At 51.0% G+C, this 26,026-nt stretch overlaps 1 protein-coding gene across 3 annotated transcripts in view; it reads right to left on the bottom strand.

Annotated features, from left to right (window-relative positions):
* Pur-alpha (Purine-rich binding protein-alpha) overlaps nucleotides 1–26,026 on the bottom strand; it is a 451,808-nt gene that overhangs the window by 350,208 nt on the left and 75,574 nt on the right. For all 3 annotated transcript variants that reach the window (XM_071658308.1, XM_071658309.1, XM_071658311.1), the window contains exon 3: nucleotides 7,525–7,545. In XM_071658308.1, the coding sequence (XP_071514409.1) occupies nucleotides 7,525–7,545 (21 nt within the window). The remainder of the gene's footprint in view (nucleotides 1–7,524; nucleotides 7,546–26,026) is intronic.

Genomic DNA, 26,026 nt, shown 5'->3' with positions numbered 1-26,026 from the left:
TAAGGACGAAGGAATTGCTACGCTCTGTGGAGGCCAGGAAGCCATCCAAACCACAGATGCTATAACGCGCAATAAGATAAGGGCAGAGAGTCACACTGAGCAAGATAATAATGGAAGTCCCTCACGGATCTTTAGGTACCACGCGAAGGGGAATCTGCAGGTGGAGGAGGTCTAGATTAGACCGAGGAAGACAAGGCCTGAAATACGAGGCCAAGACGATCTTCAAACCTTAAAAAAAAAAGGCTCTTTCAGCAAAGGAAAGAAATTGTGTCCAAAGAAGTGACGCATCAAGACCATCTAACTCAAAACGTTACAAGACGAAAAGGGGAAAAATCGATGGAAAAAAACTGACTCAAAGAGGGGGAAAAACGAAGAAAAAACTAACTCAAAGAGGGGGGGGGGAAACGATGGAAAAAAAAACTGACTCAAAGAGGGGAAAAAACGAAGGAAAAAAACACTGACTCAAAGAGGGGACAAAACGTAAAAAAACCTGACTCATTCACACGTGAAAACAAGAACCACAATCTCTTCATCAACCCACTGAACACAGACGCGAGCTGCTACACAGCTGACTGTCACGAGATCCGAGTCAATATTCAACAGTTAATGTGGATCGTTGTCCACGGGGCCGAAATCCTTCTGGCCATAGAGTAACCTCGCGCTGTGACACACACACACACACACACACACACACACACACACACACAAACCAGATCTCAAAACCTCGCCACAGGATTCCAACAGGATCAGGCAGGACATGCCGAAGCCCTCTGTTCCAGGACCAGACACTCCAGGAAGACTCTTGTCACCGTCAAGAAATGCAAACCACTTCGGCCGCGAGCACTAAACATCCTATGGCAGACTCTGGACTCTTGACATCATCCCCGAAGAATGTGAGACTGACTCACGGGGACAGACTCCACAAGAGAGGAAGTCCAGTAATTATTCAAACAAAAACCAGGCTGTACATGACACAAAGTCTGAGTGTGATCCCAAGACGTGCACTGATCAACCTTAAGGAATCGAATCATCTGTAAACCACAGAATGACATGCTTTCAGGGGGGGGGGGGGGGGGGAAATCTCACCTCTCAGTCGCCTGATGATGACCACAACACGATCGTGGTAATGGACAGCAAACAGAAGGCTTACACGTTCTCAGCAATCCCACCTGATGAATGTGACCTATGGTATCGTAACACATAGAATGCGATACACAGGAAGAAATGATGCAATCATAAACTGGAAGACGATTACAACTCTTTAACTAACAGACCAAATGATGATATAGATCAGGGCTTTGTCTAGTTCCTGCGCGGTAGAAAGGCTCAAGTCTCCCAATGACCTGAACTGACAACCCTTCCGTTCCTTATTGTTATATCTAATATCTTCACAGACACGAGTCACAGTTTCACATCATTCATTCCAGCTTATACTTGAACAATTATGAAAATGTCGTTCGCTGAAGACAATGACAAATTACAAACGGTCACACACAAGTCTTACAGTGAGTCACCAAAAGCAACATGCTTTTTCAATTGAGGATGAGTTCAAATTCCTCAGGTCTTGAGGCGGGTGAAGAAACCAACATCACCACAGAATACCGGTCAGACACGGTCATCGCCATATCACGACTGAAGACGGAGAAAGGCCCACGCACGAATAACGGACGACAATCTTACATTCAGAGGACAAGAATGAAGCAACAGTTGCTTCTTCCATACAGATGGTAGGATGGATCCTGCGAACCTTCAAGTTAAAAGAGGAAAAAAACTAACTCCATAAAATATTGCCCATAAATCAAAACGTGAGATGAGCAACACAGCAGAAGATATCCTGACCATCGGGGACCAAAGCTACTCAAACATACCATCTGCTTTGACCGATCTTCAGCCAAGCCTTTCTCACTCTGGGGATCAGATCTAACGCCATCTTCACTACACACCCTGATCATAAGGACACCCTCCACATCACTTCCCTTTAACCTATTCAGCTAAGGCCATCGGCAGTACCAACACCTCCACCACCGGACCAGCTTAGGCTTTACGGCATTTTTCAGACTCTTCCCCACGGGTATATACGCAAACCCTACCAGCATCACCACAAAGGCAGTAGCAGCCGGTCAGGGAAGGGCCAGGTTCCGCTGTACTCGGTCAGTGCTTCACACGTCCGGCAGACTGCCTGTGTACCGTGTAAGACACGGTGCCGTCGGTTCCAGGCACAGAACCGGCGCCGTCGGTTCCAGGCACAGAACCGGCGCCGTCGGTTCCAGGCACAGAACCGGCTGTTATGCCAGCGGAACCGGTTCTCTTTAAAACCCACCAACGGCTCAGCCGATGGTTTATAGCAATTTTTTTTCGAGGCACTGTCAACCCTTTTTTTTTTCCCCAGAGATGCACAAAATCACGAATATCACCAGCACTGAGGGATGCACGATGGGGTAATCTTTTTCGAGCGCCTTGGATACGGTGTGGTGGCAGCAGCCCAGCCAGCCAGGCGGAGGGCCGCAGCTTCCAACGGCCTGATCGACCAATATCCCAACTCAGCATCACGGGGGCCCCAGGACCCGAGCAGTGGGAGGGCACGGGGGATGATGGAGGTCTCGCACGTCCACACCAGGTAAATATGCCTGGTACTGCCCCATTTTCCAGGTGTCAAGTGGCGGCCGGTTCCCCCGACCAGTGTGCATGGCTACCGACACGCCGGCCTGGGTTACATGCTCGCCTCCCTGGTCACACTGGAACCTGAGCTACCTCACACAATGCCTCGCCCACCACAGATATGTCTTATCACCAGCAGGTGTCTTAGTATAACTATCGTGTATAATTGGTGTTCCTCACCCGTCTCACGCCCAATATATACGACTCAAAATTTGATTATAGTAACCCATGGGTCCCCATTTACCATACTCCTTCAGCTCCAAAGCTGCGCTACCATCAATTGCAGGGAAACGGACTCTTTCGGAGAGACAAATTTCTTCGAGAAGATCGAACCCCGTTCGTCCCTGGACAATGAGGCGACTTCGCCGAAGGACAACTTTTCAAATCGCGATGTTCTCACGCACGTGGATGCTAGGAACACACCCACACACACACACACACACACACACACACACACACACACACACACACACACACACATACACACACACACACACATACGTGGTTTCGTTTTATTTGATCATGACAGCTAAAGACGATGTGAGCGAATGAGGCCCTTTTTCGCCTGTTATTGGCGCTACCTCGCTAACACAATAAACGGCGATCAAGATGTGGATGTGTTGGAAATGAAATGTTTGAGGGCAATACGTGGTGTGAGGAGGTTTGATCGAGTAAGTAATGAAAGGGGTAAGAGAGATTTGAGATAATAAAAAGAGTGTGGTTGAGAGAGCAGAAGAGGGTATATTGAAATGGTTTGGTCACATGGAGAGAATGAGTGAGGAAAGATTGACAAAGAGGATATATGTGTCAGAGGTGGAGGAACGAGGAGAAGTGGGAGACCACATTGGAGGTGGAAAGATGGAGTGAAAAAGATTTTGAGCGATCGGGGCCTGAACATACAGGAGGGTGAAAGGCGTGTAAGGAATAGAGCGAATTGGAACGATGTGGGATACCGGGGTCGACGTGCTGTCAGTGGACTGAACCAGGGAATGTGAAGCGTCTGGGGTAAACCATGGAAGGTTTTGTGGGGCCTGGATGTGGAAAGGGAGCTGTGGTTTCGGCGCATTACAGATGATAGCTAGAGACTGAGTGTGAACGAATGTGGCCAGGGAGCTGTGGTTTCGGTGCATTACACATGATAGCTAGAGACTGAGTGTGAACGAATGTGGCCAGGGAGCTGTGGTTTCGGTGCATTACACGTGATAGCTAGAGACTGAGTGTGAACGAATGTGGCCTTTGTTGTCTTTTCCCAGCGCTACTGGTTACGACTGAAATGAATGAGGTTGTACTTCCTGGAGAACACACTTGGAAAATTCTTAAGGCATGGTTCCCAGCCTACACTTACATATAATATCCTAGTAGCACCACAGGTATGAAAGACTACAATATATTACCCCTAAAATCCTTTAAAGTATTACCCTTAAAATCCAAAGATGCGGAAGTCAGAGAGAGAGAAAACATCTTAACATAAGAATATAAAAGGTAAGGACACTGCAAGAGGCCTATTGGCCCATGCTAGGCTGGTCCTGAGTCTTGTCCACCCTACAGCCAACCGCCTGAACCCATAAACACTTCCAACCTTCGTTTACAGCTACTTAAAGACCTGGCTTCCACTAATGTACTTGGCAGCTTCTTCCACAAATCTACTACCCTATTCCTCAACCAATCTGGGGGGCAACATATCACCTGCATTCATCAGATACACTCTGTGATCCACGGCTGAGAAGTTCATGAAGGCCCTGTGTACAGTGCACCAGGCTAAGCAGACTGTTGGGGGTTGCCTGGACCTGTGGTCAGCGGCCAACAGCTGAGTCGATCAACGACTTTAACTCAGTGGCTTGCGCCCAGGTTGACATGTGGGGGTACAACACCATTTTAGTCTACATCAGGTATGTATACATCACATGATCACTATGTAACGGATGGATATTCAAGTGTGGGCCTTTGCGATGTCTGTTTCTTTCCCTACACAGCTAAGCTTTGGGACACTTTATTCCCTCCGTATGTCGCCTACAAACTACGACCTGGCCATTCTTAAAAAGCAAGGATTCCAATTCGCATCAATTTTTCCTATTCTCTCCTTATTTCTGTATCTCTTCCGTCCTTTTTTAAATGTTTCATATGATGTCTGTTCTACTTGATGATGATGATGATATATATACAAACTCTGTCCATGACTGGAGCCTTTGAGGAATATATATATATATATATATATATATATATATATATATATATATATATATATATATATATATATATATATATAAAATGATAAGACTCGGCCCTGAGCCTGGATACACCACAACCCACCACACTATCAAAACGTCATCACTGCAGCAGCAATTTCGTCAAGGCTGCAACACCAACGTATGGTTCAGGCAATCACTGCCACGTATGGCTAGGTCCTCACTGCTGCACTGACATGACACACACACACACACACACATACATGTGTGAGGACAAATAATCATCATACGTGACAGAGGTAAACACCACCACACATGGCTGAGGTAAACACTACCACACATGGCTGAGGAAAACACTACCACACATGGCTGAGGAAAACACTACCACACATGGCTGAGGAAAACACTACCACACATGGCTGAGGAAAACATTACCACACATGGCTGAGGAAAACACTACCACACATGGCTGAGGAAAACACTACCACACATGGCTGAGGAAAACATTACCACACATGGCTGAGGAAAACACTACCACACATGGCTGAGGAAAACATTACCACACATGGCTGAGGAAAACACTACCACACATGGCTGAGGAAAACACTACCACACATGGCTGAGGAAAACATTACCACACATGGCTGAGGTAAACATTACCACACATGGCTGAGGAAAACATTACCACACATGGCTGAGGTAAACATTACCACACATGGCTGAGGTAAACATTACCACACATGGCTGAGGTAAACACTACCACACATGGCTAAGGTAAACAATACCACACATGGCTGAGGAAAACATTACCACACATGGCTGAGGTAAACACTACCACACATGGCTAAGGTAAACAATACCACACATGGCTGAGGAAAACATTACCACACATGGCTGAGGAAAACATTACCACACATGGCTGAGGAAAACATTACCACACATGGCTGAGGAAAACATTACCACACATGGCTGAGGGAAACATTACCACACATGGCTGAGGAAAACATTACCACACATGGCTGAGGGAAACATTACCACACATGGCTGAGGAAAACATTACCACACATGGCTGAGGAAAACATTACCACACATGGCTGAGGAAAACATTACCACACATGGCTGAGGGAAACATTACCACACATGGCTGAGGAAAACATTACCACACATGGCTGAGGAAAACATTACCACACATGGCTGAGGTAAACATTATCACACATGCCTGAGGGAAACATTACCACACATGGCTGAGGAAAACATTACCACACATGGCTGAGGGAAACATTACCACACATGGCTGAGGAAAACATTACCACACATGGCTGAGGGAAACATTACCACACATGGCTGAGGAAAACATTACCACACATGGCTGAGGGAAACATTACCACACATGGCTGAGGAAAACATTACCACACATGGCTGAGGGAAACATTACCACACATGGCTGAAGGAAACATTACCACACATGGCTGAGGGAAACATTGCCACACATGGCTGAGGGAAACATTACCACACATGGCTGAGGTAAACATTACCACACATGGCTGAGGGAAACATTACCACACATGGCTGAGGGAAACATTACCACACATGGCTGAGGTAAACATTACCACACATGGATCAGGAAAAAAATACGCCACACATGGCTGAGTTTCATACTATACAAACACGGATGAGGTAAACCCTACCACACATGGCTAAAGTTAACACTACTACACACGAAGATCAGGTAAACCCTACCACATACGGCTGAGGTGAACATTTCTACACACTGCAGAGGTAAACACTAACACACCCGGTTGACGTAAACATTATCACACATGGTTAAGGTAAACAGTACCACACAAGGCTGACGTAAACAGTATCACACAAGGCTGACGTAAACACAAGCACACATGGATCAGGTAAACATACCACACACAGATGAGATAAACACCACCACACATGTCTGTGGTAAACGCTACCTCAAATCTCTGAGATAACCCCTACTATACCTGGGCTGAGGTAAACACTACCATACACAGAACGGTTGCAACCACAAAATGAACGTTCATCGCCACAATAAACGTTCACCTCTGAACGTTCACAGCCACAATAAACGTTTATCTCTTAACGTTCACCGGCACAGTAAACGTTTACGTCTGACCGTTCAACGCCACAATAAACGTTTACCTCTGAACGTTCACCGCCACAATAAACGTTTACGTCTGAACGTTCACCGCCACAATAGACGTTTACGTCTGAACGTTCACCGCCACAATAAACGTTTACGTCTGAACGTTCACCGCCACAATAAACGTTTACCTCTGAACGTTCACCGCCACAATAAACGTTTACCTCTGAACGTTCACAGCCACAATAAACGTTTATCTCAACGTTCTCTGCCACAATAAACGTTTACCTCTGAACATTCACCGCCACAATAAACGTTTACCTCTGAACGTTCACCGCCACAATAAACGTTTACCTATGAACGTTCACCGCCACAATAAACGTTTACCTCTGAACGTTCACCGCCACAATAAACGTTTACCTCTGAACGTTCACCGCCACAATAAACGTTTACCTCTGAAAGGTCACTGCCACAATAAACGTTTACCTCTGAACGTTCACCGCCACAATAAACGTTTACCTCTGAACGTTCATCGCCACAAACACTGAGAAAGAAAGCAATACATACCCTCCTCCTCATCTCCCATGACTGAAAACGGAAAAAATCCAATATCAGTATCTATGAAAATTTGGCTTAATTTAGAACAAAACAAAAAAAAAAGGTCTTAATTTTATCTGACTAAAAAATTTTGCCTTAAGACTAGCGTAAGAGTGAGGGAGAGTGGTGAGGGAAGCATGCACTAGATATGCACAGACACACACACACTCACACACACCCCTAGCGGCGGGGTGCAGAACCTGACTTACTGTTGTGGCCAGCCAGCCTCCCGCTAGCATTACCCACCTGTACCACCTCCTGCTGCTGCTTCTCCTCCTCCTCCTCCTTACAACCTGTCGAAACACAACTGAAAATCACAAGTTAAAAATACAACAAAAATATACGCTGGTGACATGCTGTTGCTGTTGTTGTTGTTGTTGTTCTTGTTGTTGGACTGCTGTTCGTGCGTTACGCAAGAGCGCCAGGAATGGTGACCACTACTCACTCACAGCCTTCCCAGGGCACCAGCCACTGACCATACCACTCGCTCACTGGCCGCAGTGTACACCCAGACATTAGCTGGTGGCGACCCTCTCCTAGAGATAACACTACACGTAATGAACCCTGGAGAAGAGAGCAGTCTGGTGCCGGGCAGCCAATTCTGCCCCCATGACATATTACCCATTGACAATACCACTGCACACGACAATTACATCTCGATATGATCCTATAAAATCCCCGGCGGAGGGGACAACACGCGACGAAGGACGGAGGGGGACAACCTTCACCTAGGACGGAGGGGACAGCCTTCACCTAGGACGGAGGGGGACAGCCTTCACCTTCGACGGAGGGGGACAGCCTTCATCTACGACGGAGGGGGACAACCTTCACCTAGGACGGAGGGGACAGCCTTCACCTAGGAAGGAGGGGGACAGCCTTCACCTAGGAAGGAGGGGGACAGCCTTCACCTAAGACGGAGGGGACAGCCTTCACCTAGGACGGAGGGGACAGCCTTCACCTAGGACGGAGGGGGACAGCCTTCACCTAGGAAGGAGGGGGACAGCCTTCACCTAGGACGGAGGGGACAGCCTTCACCTAGGACGGAGGGGACAGCCTTCACCTAGGACGGAGGGGGACAGCCTTCACCTAGGACGGAGGGGACAGCCTTCACCTAGGACGGAGGGGGACAGCCTTCACCTAGGACGGAAAGGGGACAGCCTTCACCTAGGACGGAGGGGGACAGCCTTCACCTAGAACGAAGGGGGACAGCCTTCACCTAGGACGGAGGGGGACAGCCTTCACCTACAGGAGCAAGTGGTGCAGCGAGATGGTCTCCTGCCACACCAACCTACAGTGTTGCCGACCCCTACCACCGACCCACCCACCCTACACACACCTACACGGTTGCCAACCCAACCCACACTACACACATCTACACCGTTGCCATCCCCTATCACTAACCCACCCACCCACCGCTCACACACGGTCCTAACATACAACACCAATCCACCCAGCTATAATCAAAACCCAATTTCTAAACCTTCTTAACTTGTTAATTACCCAAGATTTTACGTCCTCAAGACTTGTTTCATCATCACTTTCCTTATACGATGACAAATCATATCCGGACTAAAATGGTCTAATAACTGTTCAGTGTTTGAGGTGGGTGACCCTAACCTAACCTAGCGACGTTCCGAGTTGCGTGTGGAGGTGTGTGTACACTCGCCCCAAAAAAGTCTCGGCCCCCCCAACACGCCTCAAGTATCTAATACACGACAACTGACCGAATGGGATTAAAGGTTTGACGCTTCGCTACGCCTCCCTGATACAGCGTACATCTGCTGCCACAACCGGGGTTGTAGCGAAGACAAGCGCTCCTCTCAGTCCGTCAGTTGTAGACTATGAGGAACCTCATGCCCAGGGGCGGAAGATACTTTTTTTTGGGGGGGGCCAGTGTACGCCAATGCCTGCCTGGCATGATCACACAATCCACTGGTGACAAGTCTAAAGGCACGCCGCTATCACGCCCAAGACGTCGTGCCCTAAGGTCGTACCGTCGTGCTCAGGAGTCGTAGCGTCGTGTTCACGGGACTGGAATCTATAAAAGATACAACGACCTCTTTCCCCAGAACCGCTGGCAGGAAGACTATGTATGTGAGGAGCTGGGGAGGAAAGGGTGAGGTGGGGTGGGTAAGGTGGGATGGGGTGGGTCGGGCAGTGCACCAGGAACCCACCGCCCGTGCCGGCCTGGCTGTATGGGTCGCAACCTTCAAGGCCGCCACCACCGCTACCCTCCTCCTCCTCCTCCTCTACCCGCCGCATTCCTCACCCCATTCACCACCACCGTACGACCCTTCCCTCACATGGCCTGTCCCTTCTCCAGGCCGGGCCACCATACATGCACACAAGGGTCGTCCCCTCCCGCTATAGGCTTTAACCACCACCAGCCACCGCTACGACCTAGCCTCTCCTGGAACCTCCAGTGTGGCATCAATCCCCACCAATTTACAGTGGGTGTAAATCAAGGACCAGCTGGGGAAACACACGTGATCGCCCGGGTCCGATCACTAAGGTCAAGCCACACGAGTCGCTCCCCGTGTGATCCTTCAGCGTCAGTGTGTGTGTGTGAGGCGGCAACAAGATGGCGGACCCAGCCACCGGGTGGAGCAAGCTGCGGAGGGAGCCACCACGTCCTTCCTGGGGTACTGCAAGCTGCGAGGGGAGTCACCACGTCCTTCCTGGGGTACTGCAAGCTGCGGGGTGAGCCATCACGTCCTTCCTGGGGTACTGCAAGTAGCAGGAGGAGCCACCACGTCCTTCCTGGGGCTCTGCAAGCTGCGGGGGGAGCCACCACGTCCTTCCTGGGGTACTGCAAGCTGCGAGGGGAGCCACCACGTCCTTCCTGGGGTACTGCAAGCTGCGGGGAGAGCCACCACGTCCTTCCTGGGGTACTGCAAGCTGCGAGGGGAGCCACCACGTCCTTTCTGGGGTACTGCAAGCTGCGGGGAGAGCCACCACGTCCTTCCTGGGGTACTGCAAGCTGCGAGGGGAGCCACCACGTCCTTCCTGGGGTACTGCAAGCTGCGGGGGGAGCCGCCACGTCCTTTCTGGGGTACTGCACGCAGCGGGGGAGCCACCATGTCTTTACTGCGGTAATTAAGCTGCTGGGGAGCCACCATGTCCTTGCCAGGGAATTATTAAGCTATGGGGTGAGCCTACTGGCCCCTGATGAGGTACTATAAGCTGGTGGAGGGAGGGGCAGCAGGTCCTTAGTGAGGTTCTACAAGCTGGTGGAGAGAGGGGGAGGGGCAGCAGGTCCTTGGTGAGGTACTACAAGCTGGTGGAGGGAGGGGGGGCAGCAGGTCCTTGGTGAGGTACTACAAGCTGGTGGAGGTGGGGGAGGGGCAGCAGGTCCTTGGTGAGGTACTACAAGCTGGTGGAGGTGGGGGAGGGGCAGCAGGTCCTTGGTGAGGTACTACAAGCTGGTGGAGGTGGGGGAGGGGCAGCAGGTCCTTGGTGAGGTACTACAAGCTGGTGGAGGTGGGGGAGGGGCAGCAGGTCCTTGGTGAGGTACTACAAGCTGGTGGAGGTGGGGGAGGGGCAGCAGGTCCTTGGTGAGGTACTACAAGCTGGTGGAGGTGGGGGAGGGGCAGCAGGTCCTTGGTGAGGTACTACAAGCTGGTGGAGGTGGGGGAGGGGCAGCAGGTCCTTGGTGAGGTACTACAAGCTGGTGGAGGTGGGGGAGGGGCAGCAGGTCCTTGGTGAGGTACTACAAGCTGGTGGAGGTGGGGGAGGGGCAGCAGGTCCTTGGTGAGGTACTACAAGCTGGTGGAGGTGGGGGAGGGGCAGCAGGTCCTTGGTGAGGTACTACAAGCTGGTGGAGGTGGGGGAGGGGCAGCAGGTCCTTGGTGAGGTACTACAAGCTGGTGGAGGTGGGGGAGGGGCAGCAGGTCCTTGGTGAGGTACTACAAGCTGGTGGAGGTGGGGGAGGGGCAGCAGGTCCTTGGTGAGGTACTACAAGCTGGTGGAGGTGGGGGAGGGGCAGCAGGTCCTTGGTGAGGTACTACAAGCTGGTGGAGGTGGGGGAGGGGCAGCAGGTCCTTGGTGAGGTACTACAAGCTGGTGGAGGTGGGGGAGGGGCAGCAGGTCCTTGGTGAGGTACTACAAGCTGGTGGAGGTGGGGGAGGGGCAGCAGGTCCTTGGTGAGGTACTACAAGCTGGTGGAGGTGGGGGAGGGGCAGCAGGTCCTTGGTGAGGTACTACAAGCTGGTGGAGGTGGGGGAGGGGCAGCAGGTCCTTGGTGAGGTACTACAAGCTGGTGGAGGTGGGGGAGGGGCAGCAGGTCCTTGGTGAGGTACTACAAGCTGGTGGAGGTGGGGGAGGGGCAGCAGGTCCTTGGTGAGGTACTACAAGCTGGTGGAGGTGGGGGAGAGGCAGCAGGTCCTTGGTGAGGTACTACAAGCTGGTGGAGGTGGGGGGAGGGGCAGCAGGTCCTTGGGGAGGTACTACAATCTGGTGGAGGTGGGGAACGCATCCAAGTGTTGCGTTCGGGGTCCACCCGACAAAAACTGGCTCCGGCCAACTTCACTTCCTAGTGTGGGCGAGAGGCTCCGGGTGGTGCCGACCTTACCTGGCACTACTCTCCCTGGCACTGCTATCCTGGTGGTAGGCATCTTCCCGCTCCTGCTCCGTCCTCCCGGCTCCTGCCTCACCCACACCTGCGAGAGGAGTCCTCGCGTGCTCCCGGACACGCACGCCACACTACCGTCTACACCACCCCGCCTCGCCCAAGTCAACCACCGCCCTCAATTGAGCTGGCGGGTTTTCTACGCTGGGCTGATGATATCGGGCGGGTGTGTGAAGAAGATTGTATCAATCAGGATGTGCGAAGGTAGGCATCAGTCACCTGCTGAAGATGGTGGTGGCGAGAAAACCTGCCCCACCGTCAGCTGAGGGAAGGAGCAGACGAGGGTTCGATGGCTTCCACAATCGCAGCAAGTATAGTGATCTGATGTGTTGCCACTTACGTTAACCTTAGGGACCCACTCTCTCTCTCTCTCTCTCTCTCTCTCTCTCTCTCTCTCTCTCTCTCTCTCTCTCTCTCGCATTCGATGACGGAGATGTTGCCTGCCTTCCCTCCGCCTCTGGTTGAGTGGGATAATGTCATGCTCAAAGCTCATTTTCGGATGGCCTGCATGGTAACACTAGACGGACGGAACCCTAACAGCCCCTCCGTGACGACAATGGTGTTGAGAAACTTCACGAGACCCCACCCCCCAGCACCTACCGTAAAACATTTACGACCAGAACAAACCCTTTAAAAACCTTCAGGTAAAAACCTCGACGCCCCCCAGGGGGTACTTCAGTTCCCTGGGAGGAACAGTGCAGCCTTACGAGGAGTTCAGGTCAAGGGTCAGTGCCTCAAGTCGACCAGCATCGCCTGGAACGCGACCCTGATCCCTCTTCGACCACATCCTCAGAGCCTCCGTCGCCAGACCAAACATTCGGGAGAGTTGAAGCTGCTCCCGTCGGCTACCGAGTCCCGCTCCGAGTCCCGAGTTGCGACGACCCGCCAAGCGTTCCACTACTCCCTGGCGTGCCATGGACGGCGACCTCTGGCCACCAGGGCAAGACGGAGTCGTAAAAGTATTGGGTACTGTACCAGGGGTCTAGTGCCGCGCCGCAAGCGGTCGCACCGCAGCCTCTCCACCAACTCCGGAGGAAGACGTTCCTCATCTGCCACGTCTCGACCCGCACACCACTCATCCCTACATTAGGTGAAGCCCACACAGTATTACGACGTGTAGATACCTGTAACCTTCCTAACTACGTGAGATCATTTCACATCGACACCACCCGCTTACTACGTGCCGTTTTGTGGAACGGGTTGCACGAACCCCAAGACCACGATGGTCCTATCCACGTCCACGACGGTCGACCTTTGGGCAAGAATGTACGACCCTTATGCATGAAGGCAGGTACGACCCACTCTGTGTGTGTGATGCCCGGCCATCAGCCTCACCCGTAAAGGTGAGGCGATACCCAGAGGTCGTGACGTGACGCTCGAGGTATTAGACACAACCATGTGAGCCAACACACACACACACCGTCACACCATCCTGGCCAGACCGGCATCACAAGCGGCGTAATACCACCGGCGTCACACCGTAGCACCCCGTCGCAAGAGCGTAACACCAGTAGCCCTGGCCGGACCGGGCACGGAAGCTGGGAGTGAGAGAGAGAGAGAGAGAGAGAGAGAGAGAGAGAGAGAGAGAGAGAAGGGCGTTCCCGATGGCACATAATGGACACGTCAGCTTCAACCCCACACCAGGAGCCGGGACGAGGAAGGGTTATAACACATGACACCGGCCGGCCCTGCAGGAGTCGGTCATGATAACATGGTAGGAGTCGAACACCCGCCTCACAACACCCCAGCAGGGCGGCGCACTCAGCGTCTCCGGAAGCGCGAGTGGGAGGAACAGGAGGACCAACGTGTAGGGCAGGAAACGAAAACTGACGTGTGAAACCAGCGGACAAGGAGGGTGTGGGAGGGAGGTAGAGAGCCCAGGAGTGCGGGTGTGCAGAGGGAGGGTGTGAATCAGTTGAGCTACACATGGAAACCCAAGTTTAGATACAGGGATCATGTCGGGGCCCAGGTACGGCGCGGAGTGTGAGATTACACTAAGAAATTGTTTGAGTGTCCTTTGTGGCATTGGATTTTGTAGGATGAAAGATATGGTAACTGTGAAGGTTGTCAATATCCGGTAAAATACAGGGCCAAGAAAACGCCCGAGAAAAAAACTGTTTAAAAAATTGATCAACGTAACTTATGAAAACCTCAACCCACCTACCGTGAGAGCCGATATTTACCTTACGTGTGATATTATGGGATTCATACGTGATTGTTATGGCGGCCATTTGCAAGCCGATGATGGACAATGTTTACGTTCGTGGAGACGCGAACGGATTCCACCGTATACTTGACCATGTGACGTCATGCACCAGCCGGGGGCTGCTATGGCTCAACTGTGACATTCATGTTGGAGTCTAGACTGTTCAAGGTAAATTGGCCGAGGTTCCCATTGGTTCGGTCGGTAAGGGAGATTGTCGTGGGTGTGGGGGAAGTGCGGGGGTGGGTGTGTGAGGGAGGTAGGCAGTGGAGTGAGTGGGAAGAAGTCGAGTGTACAAGTGAGTGGGAAGAAGTCGAGTGTACAAGTGAGTGGGAAGTCGAGTGAGTGTGTGGGAGACATGAGGATGTGCCGGAAGAGTGTGGCGGGAGTGTAGGAGACGTGAGGTGGGTGTTCTGGGTGGTGTAGGGGGTGTGACGGAGGTTTGTGGCGAATGCGGGAGGGTTTCTGGGGGGTGCAGTGTGGAGGGGGGGAGCTGCTGGGGGTGGTGCGAGTGGCAGGTGTGTGATGGGCGTGTGGGAGGCACGTGGTGAGTGTGTGGAGAAGACTGGGTGTGGGAGATGTATCAGTCTGTAGTGGAGAGTGAAGCCGTCTGGCGATTGTGTGTGTGTGTGTGGGGGTGGAAGCAGCAGGTGTGTGGGTGTGGGGTATGTATCAGGGGATCGGGTGTCTGGGGGTGGGTTAGCGGGGGAGGACACGCAGGGGAGGCGAGGATACGCGCAACACCCCGGGGAGGAAGGTCTACACTCGCTTCCCACCAACCAGGGCGCGCGCGCAGGCACGACCCTCCTGCCGAAGGCGCTGAAGTCTTGGCTCATACATCATCGTAATATAATGGCGTTTCTTTCAAATACATTTCGACATAAATCTACGCTTTTTTTAAATTAAATTCCGGTCTTACAGCCCTAATGGATTAATGGAAAAAAAGTTTGAAAAACAAATTATATAACAAAGTTTAATAAATATAACACGCGAGTCAAGGAGCCGTAATATGATAAATATAGGACAGGGACGCCGCGAAATGATAAATATGGGACACAATGTGCCGCCAAATATGATAAATATGGGACAGGTGTGCCGCGAAATGATAAATGTGGGACAGGGACACCGCGAAATATGATAAATATGGGACAGGGTGCCGCGAAATAAATGTGGGACAGGGGTGCCGCGAAATGATAAATGTGCAACAGGGGTGCCGCGAAATATGATAAATATGGGACAGGTGTGGTGCGGAATACGAGTCTAAGGTACGTTTAAGTGAAGACAGACTGAAAACATGTTCACATGTCTATTGACAAGTATATGTGTGTGTGTGTGTGTGTGTGTGTGTCTCATACTTCACCGTAGACCTCATCACACTGGTTCAGAAACTTATGGTTGTGATCAGGTCACCCCTCACTCTTCTTTCTTCCATAATGGAGCAACTTAAGGCTAAGCTCTGGTACCATCACTGCTGCCTTCCCACAGGACTGTAAATCAGTTGTTCCTTGAGCTTCAATTGAACAAGTTAGGTGACCAAACCTGACGAGCATATCGTACCTGTGGCCTGACTGACGTACGACGCGAGGGGCGTGCTGACCATCTCCTCACGTGTACCTGGACGCTAGTCCGACATCTGCCATGCACACGACTGGTCGCTGTGACTCTGACGTGGAAACTCTGACGACAGACCAGGGGACCAGGTCCACCACTCCAAAGCCTCTCACTCAGACACAGATTCAGAAAAAGATTCCTGTAGCTTATTTCCTGCTTCATAATATTCATGTCCAGGCCTTCATGATAATATTCATGTCCAGGCCTTCATGATAATATTCATGTCCAGGCCTTCATGATAATATTCATGTCCAGGCCTTCATGATAATATTCATGTCCAGGCCTTCATGATAATATTTATGTCCAGGCCTTCATGATAATATTCATGTCCAAGCCTTCATGATAATATTCATGTCCAGGCCTTCATGATAATATTCATGTCCAGGCCTTCTTGATAATATTCATGTCCAGGCCTTCTTGATAATATTCATGTCCGAGCCTTCATGATAATATTAATGTCCAGGCCTTCATGATAATATTCATGTCCAGGCCTTCATGATAATATTCATGTCCAGGCCTTCATGATAATATTCATGTCCAGGCCTTCATGATAATATTCATGTCCAGGCCTTCATGATAATATTCATGTCCAAGCCTTCATGATAATATTCATGTCCAGGCCTTCATGATAATATTCATGTCCAGGCCTTCATGATAATATTCATGTCCAAGCCTTCATGATAATATTCATGTCCAGGCCTTCATGATAATATTCATGTCCAGGCCTTCTTGATAATATTCATGTCCAGGCCTTCATGATAATATTCATGTCCAGGCCTTCATGATAATATTCATGTCCAGGCCTTCATGATAATATTCATGTCCAGGCCTTCATGATAATATTCATGTCCAGGCCTTCATGATAATATTCATGTCCAGGCCTTCATGATAATATTCATGTCCAGGCCTTCATGATAATATTCATGTCCAGGCCTTCATGATAATATTCATGTCCAGGCCTTCATGATAATATTCATGTCCAGGCCTTCATGATAATATTCATGTCCAGGCCTTCATGATAATATTCATGTCCAGGCCTTCATGATAATATTCATGTCCAGGCCTTCATGATAATATTCATGTCCAGGCCTTCTTGATAATATTCATGTCCAAGCCTTCATGATAATATTCATGTCCAGGCCTTCTTGATAATATTCATGTCCAGGCCTTCATGATAATATTCATGTCCAGGCCTTCATGATAATATTAATGTCCAGGCCTTCATGATAATATTCATGTCCAGGCCTTCTTGATAATATTCATGTCCAGGCCTTCATGATAATATTCATGTCCAGGCCTTCATGATAATATTCATGTCCAGGCCTTCATGATAATATTCATGTCCAGGCCTTCTTGATAATATTCATGTCCGAGCCTTCATGATAATATTCATGTCCAGGCCTTCATGATAATATTCATGTCCAGGCCTTCATGATAATATTCATGTCCAGGCCTTCTTGATAATATTCATGTCCAGGCCTTCTTGATAATATTCATGTCCTGGCCTTCATGATAATATTCATGTCCAAGCCTTCATGATGATATTCATGTCCAGGCCTTCTTGATAATATTCATGTCCAGGCCTTCTTGATAATATTCATGTCCAGGCCTTCTTGATAATATTCATGTCCAGGCCTTCTCGATAATATTCATGTCCAGGCCTTCATGACAATATTCATGTCCAAGCCTTCATGATAATATTCATGTCCAGGCCTTCATGATAATATTCATGTCCAAGCCTTCATGATAATATTCATGTCCAGGCCTTCATGATAATATTCATGTCGAAGCCTTCTTTCACACCGTCCCATCCTCCTCAGTGTTTTCACTCCACTGAACTTCCACCAAACCATATTGACTACCGACTGTGGAAGTTTGTCGTCGCGACCACCTTGTTGTGCGCTGATGCAACCCTCTGGGCTTCTCACTTCCCTCATGATGTCAACATGATCCGTAAACAGAGTCGGGCTGGAATCCAACCGTTCTGGCAAGTCATCGACACAAAAGATCAGGAAAAGCAACGGTTCAAGAACAGACCCCCTGACGCCCTCCTGCCCAACGCCACTGCTGGTGACCTTAATCCCATTTTCAAGATTCTGAAACGCGTCCTTTTCTACCCATTCAAGTTAAGACTCCCTCTTAGTTCCTGCATGAAGATCCAGCCTCTTGATCCAGCCTCCAGTGGGCAGTGTTGATTGCTTCCAGGCAGTCCAGACACACACACACGATCCCTCCCACCTTTTTCCTTGTGCCTCAGACAGAGCTCACTCTCTCGTGGAAATGCGATAGGTTCGTTACATATGATATCCGTATGATTTCCTTCACCCGGACCCATCTGAATAGGCAGTTATCCGTTGTACTGTTGTGAGGAAGGGGGGGGGGGGGTACATTCGAGGGGGGAGGTTTACATTCGAGGGGGGGGGGGGGGGCATTTCTTGCACATTCTCTACAAAAAAAAAAAAATAATAATATACGACCTCTCAAATTCTGCACGCTGTCCATATTTACATCAGCTTTCATTTACCTGCATTCATATCCATAACTACTGGAACACAAAAGTAATACCTGACACACGTTTTCTACCAGCTTTCTTACTTACTTCAAGTTGAGGGGTCCTCTGGTGTTGCCCTATCCTTCCTTACTTTCCTCAAAGAAAAACCTGGAGGTTGTTGTATCAAGTCACTTCTTACTCTACTCTCTTACATGGGGAGGGCGGCAAATTATACGCTTTTAGCCTTTCCCTGAAACTCTTAATTCTTAATTCCGGTACCATTTTTGTTGCCCCCCGCCATGTGTGTATGTGTGCATGTGCGTGTGTGTGTGTGTGTGTGTGTGTGTGTGTGTGTGTGTAAGTGTGAGCGGATGAGGCGTGGGAGTGGATGTGTGTGGGAGTGTGTACGCAGACCAGTCGTGGGAGTATGTGTGGGAGTATGTGTGGGAGGTGTGTGTGTGTGTGTGTGTGTGTGTGTGTGTGTGTGTGTGTGTGTGTGTGTGTGTGTGTGTGTGAAATACGACAGTATGCACACCTGATTTGGAATGATGGTAGTATGGACAGACGAGGGGGCAGCTGGTGTGGGCACACACACTGTGGTGGGTGTGGGGTGTAGGGGGGAAACTACCCCTCACGCACACACTGAGGTGGGTGTAAGGTGTGGGCAGACCATCACACACACACACACACACACGGTGTGGTGGATGTGGGCAAACTGCCACACAAAAGACCCTGGGTGGATGTGGGTTTGGTGGGGGTGTGGGTACAGCACACACAGATCCTGCTGGGTGTGGGTAAAATCACCACATACAGCCCTGGGTGGCGTGGGGTGGGGAGTGATGGTGTGGGAAGACCAACATAAGACAGCCCTGGGGGTGCGCGTTTGTGTGTGTGTGTGTGTGTGTGTGTGGGGGGGGGGGGGTGTTGTGTGTGGGAAGACCATTGCGTAGCGTGGGTGGGTGGGTGGTGACCCTGGTACCACGTGCATCACACATCACTTTCTCTTCCTAAACCCAGAAGGAAAAAAGATATGGCGTGAGTCAGACGGAGGGAGGGAGGGCAGGTCCGCGTTGTGGGGGAGGAGGAGGAGAGAACGCGCGTTAAAAGTACGCTTGCCTGATCCCTGGCAGTGAGTGGCTCTGGCTACCACCACGGTCTTGCGCCCACCCACACCAGGATGCCCTCCCCCCCCCCTCTCTCTCCCGGGGGGAGGGGGAGGGGAGAGAACCACACCCACAACCAGGATCTGGGCCACCACCACACCCACACATACACACACACACACACACACACACACCACGGACGAATAGCAGTACTGGATCATGGCTGCCTCACCCATACCCACGACCCCCATCATCACCCAGCCTCTACCCCTGCATCATCAGCCTCGCACTAGGGCGGCTGGAGGCGGACTCAGTGCCAGCGAAGCCATGCAACACTCGGCTCGTTTCTGGTCCTCCTCCACACACAACGTACTGGTACCCTCACGCCACAGGCGTCTACACGTCTAATCCTATCTACCCTTTTGAGTATATCTACCCCTTGAGTAACACTGAGTGAGAATATCTACCCCTTGAGTAACACTTGGTGAGTATATCTACCCCTTGAGTAACACTTAGTGAGTATATCTACCCCTTGAGTAACACTTGGTGAGTATATCTACCCCCTTGAGTAACACCGAGTGAGTATATCTACCCCTCGGAGTGACAGACGTATTCAGCCAGGTAAATCTACCCCTCAGGCAACAAGCGTATCCAGGCACGCATACCTAACCCCTACCATGACAGGTGTACACGGCGAAGTATACTCACACACCTCAGACAAGAGGTATGTTCTGCGACACAGTGAGCACATACGACTACCACTTATGAGGTCCATGCGATCCTTCATCATTAGAGTCAACTCATGTGACGTTGCCAACACCATACAATGACGCTATGCATCATGAGGCGAGTCAACTCATGTGACGCCAACACCATACACCGCCGCTACGCATCATGAGGCGAGTCAACTCATGTGACGCCAACACCATACACCGCCGCTACGCATCATGAGGCGAGTCAACTCATGTGACGCCAACACCATACACCGCCGCTGCGCATCATGAGGCGAGTCAACTCATGTGACGCCAACACCATACACCGCCGCTACGCATCATGAGGCGAGTCAACTCATGTGACGCCAACACCATACACCGCCGCTACGCATCATGAGGCGAGTCAACTCATGTGACGCCAACACCATACACCGACGCTGCGCATCATGAGGCGAGTCAACTCATGTGACGCCAACACCATACACCGCCGCAACGCATCATGAGGCGAGTCAACTCATGTGACGCCAACACCATACTACGCCGCTACGCATCATGAGGCGAGTCAACTCATGTGACGCCAACACCATACTACGCCGCTACGCAACACTTCAACATGCCCTAACCACCGTCTCTTTACCGTCGTGTTAACAACGCCCTGATCAAGTACCTACATCAAGTCTCCTGTGCCTGGTTTAACCACGGCAACACCCCTACCTACCCCCCACACCTACAAGCAGACCTCCACACACACACACACACCTGGCCATATGGGGTTCTGCTCTTACGAAAGTCATACGGTCTACGGTACTCTAAACCTCACTGTAGTACATGAGGGAAAACTGTTAACAAACACATCCTGGACGCAACACGTTCCCCCGAACGTTTGGCCCTCGCCACACCAGTATGGTGAGGGGTGGCTAACATATCAACAAACGTTCCTTCAGCGTAATCACCCATCCAGCTTTTCCGCATCAACAATCGTTCTATCATCAACGATAAGTCCAAGGTAGACCTGTACCCAGGGGCCTCATGTGTCACAAAACGTTCCCCCCAGTGTCGGGTCCTAGCTACACCTTGTATATCAATAAACGTTCCCCCAGTGTCGGGTCCTATCTACACCTTGTATATCAACAAACGTTTCCCGTACGACAGCGAGCAAACATCTCCACAGTTGCCAAAGAATACATGTATATCCCTATTCCTCCAAAGCCACGTGCCGATACGACACTCGGTAAATCTATTAAAAGCGCTTCCCGTAAAGCCACGTGTCATGGCTACATCTCCCTATGTCCATTTGCCAAAACGTTTGTCCGACACACGCGTGCAAGATAACGTTCCCCCTCCCCGTACATTCGCGTGCCACCTTCCCGCGGTTATGACACTATCTCCAAGTGTGATCATGTGATAACACTCAACACCGCCGCATCAATACTGAGGGGTCTGGGTGGCGCCCCCTTCCACACCGAGAGCCACATGGCATATCTACGCGTTGCTCGCCTTCACATACTACTGTCGCGTAGCGCTCGCCTTCACATACTACTGTCGCGTAGCGCTCGCCTTCACATACTACTGTCGTGTAGCGCTCGCCTTCACATACTACTGTCGCGTAGCGCTCGCCTTCACATACTACTGTCGTGTAGCGCTCGCCTTCACATACTACTGTCGTGTAGCGCTCGCCTTCACATACTACTGTCGAGTAGCGCTCGCCTTCACATACTACTGTCGCGTAGCGCTCGCCTTCACATACTACTGTCGTGTACCGCTCGCCTTCGCATACTACTGTCGCATAGCGCTCGCCTTCACATACTACTGTCGCGTAGCGATCGCCTTCACATACTACTGTCGCGTAGCGCTCGCCTTCGCATACTACTGTCGAGTAGTGCTCGCCATCACATACTACTGTCGCGTACCGATCGCCTCTATGTTTCTCTGCGCCACGCTTGTGGCACAGCTTCGCTAACATGTGACGCTCTCGCCTGTGTCTCCCTACGTCATGCTATGCTCTTGTATGTCTCTCCCTACGTCATACCTGTTGCTCTGCTTCCCCTGCACTGCTATGCTCTGGTGTGTGTGTGTGTGTGTGTGTGTGTGTGTGTGTGTGTGTGTGTGTGTGTGTGTGTGTGTGTGTGTTTGTGTGTGTGTGTGTGTGTGTGTCGCGATGCCATCTTCTCAACCCAGCCAGTACATCACTCTGGTGTCCACCCTCCTCTGCCTGCCATCACGACCTTCGCCCACCTTATCATCCATGGCTGGAGGAGTCTTCCTCCTTTCTTCCCCAACCATTCATGGTGGCTAGGAGGGCACGACCACTGGGGACATTCCCCGACCCCTCACTTCTTTCTTCCTTCACTAAAATCACGTCCCAGTGCCATTATCACAATGGCCAGGGTGCAACAACACGCAACACTTGCTCCCCAGCCAAGGCTACCTATATCCACGCCAATACAACACTACATCTTCCGTGTCAACACAGTACTGTGTTTCTTCCGGCAACATACCGATGTATTTGCGTGCAACACTGCCCCTCACATCTCCGCGACATGACTGAAGATTCCTTTATCCAACTCTCGTCCGCATTCCGACACACTGCTCCCCTACATCTCCACGTCAACATAAAACAATCCTTCCCTCTGCCACCCGTTCATGCACTTCGATACACGACTTCCTCTACATCTAGGTGTACAGATGAGGAGCTCCCAGCTGTAGTAGCTACGTGGAGTAGAAGACCCAGCCCGCAACCCATACGCTAACCCAACCCTCTCGGTGGCCAGGTGTGCCCATCACCGTACATCCGTGTTGGCCAGGTTATAAAATGGGAGGCTATAGGTGACGAGCGTCGGAGGGGGTGGCTGGTGAGGGGGGGTGAGCGAGGTGGGGCTACGGTGTAGTAACCCCGAGACCCGTCAGTGTGTGTGTGTGTGTGTGTGTGTGTGTGTGTGTGTGTGTGTGTGTGTGTGTGTGTGTGTTGCGAGCTAATACAGAGAGGTGGGCCCGCCCGCCAGACGGCCCATCTAGCCTGTACTAAGACATGGTCACCGCACGGATCAAGGGGCCACTCTTCCCACACTTGTGCCGCCCAAATGATCGCCGGGCTGGGGGAAGGGGTTAAGGTTCTGTGTGGGATATAAAAAAAAAAAGAACAACAACAAGGGAGGAGGGGGGGGGGGGATGGGGGGGGACGATGAAAAAAAAAAAAAAAAGAGTTGAGATGTCAACTTTGAGCAAGATCCGCGTCTCAAGGTCCCCGAGCGCCCCCCTCCCCCCTGCCTCCCCTCCCCCCCCTGCCACGTTCAGCTTCTGTTGTACTACCAGAGGCCCCTCCAGTACAACCCCCCCCCCGCACCCACCCCGTACACCCCACCCCCTACCCTCCTCCCCGTGTCTCCAGTGCACCCACATCTCAAGTGACCCTAACCCCTCCAGTACATCCAGCCCTCCGGTACACCCAGTCCTCCGTACCATGCACCCCTCCAGTACACGCAGCCCTCCGTAGCGCCTAACCCCTCCAGTACAACCAGCCCTCCAGTACACCCAGTCCTCCGTACCATGCACCCCTCCAGTACACGCAGCCCTCCGTACCGCCTAACCCCTCCAGTACACTCAAACCTCAAGAACACCCAACCCACCGACGCTGTTAATACCCCAGTACACGAACCATCTGTGATTACTACTATGTGTTTGTGTGTTACGGGGAGAGAGAGCTTTACACCCGTGTTGACCCGTCTCTTAACCTGGTATATATGTCCCATGTCTTCACTCCTACCACACACACACACACACACACACAGTGTCTGTCTCTCATACATACACTAGACAACACGTAATTCGCAAGACTCGTTCTTCCTTCACTGCGTCCTCGCCCGCGCTGCGCGCTAGCCCTGATCTTCGGCAAAATATTGTGGCGAATACTCGCGGGCGAGTAGATGACAATATCTACTATTACGTAGACACAGCGGCGTACAGCGCGGGGAGGGTTGTGATGCGTTCGTGGTGGCCCCGTCTCGACATTTCCTCCTCTTACAACCCATCCAATGTTTGTATAGCGTCAGGACGTTACAGTAACCTTACCATCATCAACCCATCTTGTTGTATTCATCCACAACCCTGGTGATAGTGTGCTTTCTCCACGTCTTATTATACCATGTGGGGGTGTTGTGTCTTCGTATCCTTCCCAGAACTGTTGTTGACTTGTCACCATCAAACTGGTTCAGCCAGTCAAAGGGCGTCATCAGGTCACCTCTTACTCTTCTCTCCTCCCTGGCGGACAAGGATATGGCCTCTTACTTCTCAACTGTGACTCGGCTCTCTTTCCTCCGCTACCAGCTGCGTTGTCCTCCTCCTCCTCCCTCTTCCCTCCTTCTCCCTCCTCCTCCTCCTCCTCCCTCTTCCCCTCCTCCTCCTCCTCCTCCTTCCTCTTCTCTAACAAGTATTCTGGGCTTCTCGTGCGGCGGCTCAAACTCTAGATTCATATTTTAATTCTGGCCATATTAACCATTTGAATCATGAACATTTCTTTATCCCGGTAAACAAAAGACAATCTCATATTTACCAACAGTGTGTGTGTGTGTGTACTTATCCAAGTTAATAGTTAACATTTCTTTATCTAGGTACACAATACATGTTAATAGTCAACATTTCTTTACCTAGCTACACAAAAGACAATCTCATGTTTACCAACAGTGTGCGTGTACTTCTCTATGTTAATAGTTAACATTTCTTTATCTAGGTACACAATACATGTTAATACTTAACATTTCTTTATCCAGGTACACAAAAGACAATCTCATGTTTACCAACAGACAGTGTGTGTGTGTGGGCTTATGACTCTCCAGAGTTGGGACCCTGGGGTCAGGTCAGGGGTGCATGTCTCTTGTATATCATTTCCTGCTTGGTCGCAATCTTGCAGATCACGTCTTAATAAGTCATAACCTTGCTGGATCATAACCTTGCTACGACATAACCTTGCTAAGACATAATCTTGCTAGGACATAATCTTGCTAGGACCTAACCTTGCTAGGTCATACTCGTATTAACGCATTATTTGCCTGCATTCTGTGGCCCTTAGTGTACCATAACCAACCACGCAAACTCTGGCGTCAAGTCTTAAAGAGTTCCTTCTTCCCAGATGGCGTCGTCACTTCCACTTGCCTCACGATCTGGGCATCATCGGCAAACTGCCTCAGGTTTACGTCCAGTCCTTCCCGAATAGTCGTTTACAAGCGAACAGGAAGGGCAGTGGTCCCAGGCCGGAGTCCCAAGGATATATGCCACTGCCGACCTCAACCCATTTCCAATGGGCTTGACTGACATATTCGTCCTGTGATCCTTTCCACTGAGGTGATCCATGGAAGTAGTCTCCGCTTTGTGCCTACCTGAAGATCCAGTGTCAAACGCTTTCTCGCGACACCCCCGCCGCCGCAAGACAAAATCCAGCCATGCTCAGAGTGGAGGCAAATCTCTTGTGTCACCCTTCACCAGCAGGAGAGCTGTGGAAATGACTGGCGGGAGGAGGACTGTGCAGTGTGGCCTGCTGGCGGAAGACACGATGTATGGGGGAGACTCGGGCGCGGTGCTGGGGAGGAGAAGTTGATGGCTGAACACAGTGATGGGTGGGGGAGTCGTGGCGTCCTGCTGTACCCAACTTGCCATCCACCTATGAACGTACCTAGAGCAGCATGGCGTCTCCAGCCACCACCACCGAGTATATAGGAATTCTAAGAGAGG

This window comes from Panulirus ornatus, chromosome 66 (genome assembly GCF_036320965.1).
Source record: "Panulirus ornatus isolate Po-2019 chromosome 66, ASM3632096v1, whole genome shotgun sequence".
NCBI lineage: Eukaryota > Metazoa > Arthropoda > Malacostraca > Decapoda > Palinuridae > Panulirus > Panulirus ornatus.
This window is presented reverse-complemented; position numbering and strand designations above follow the sequence as displayed.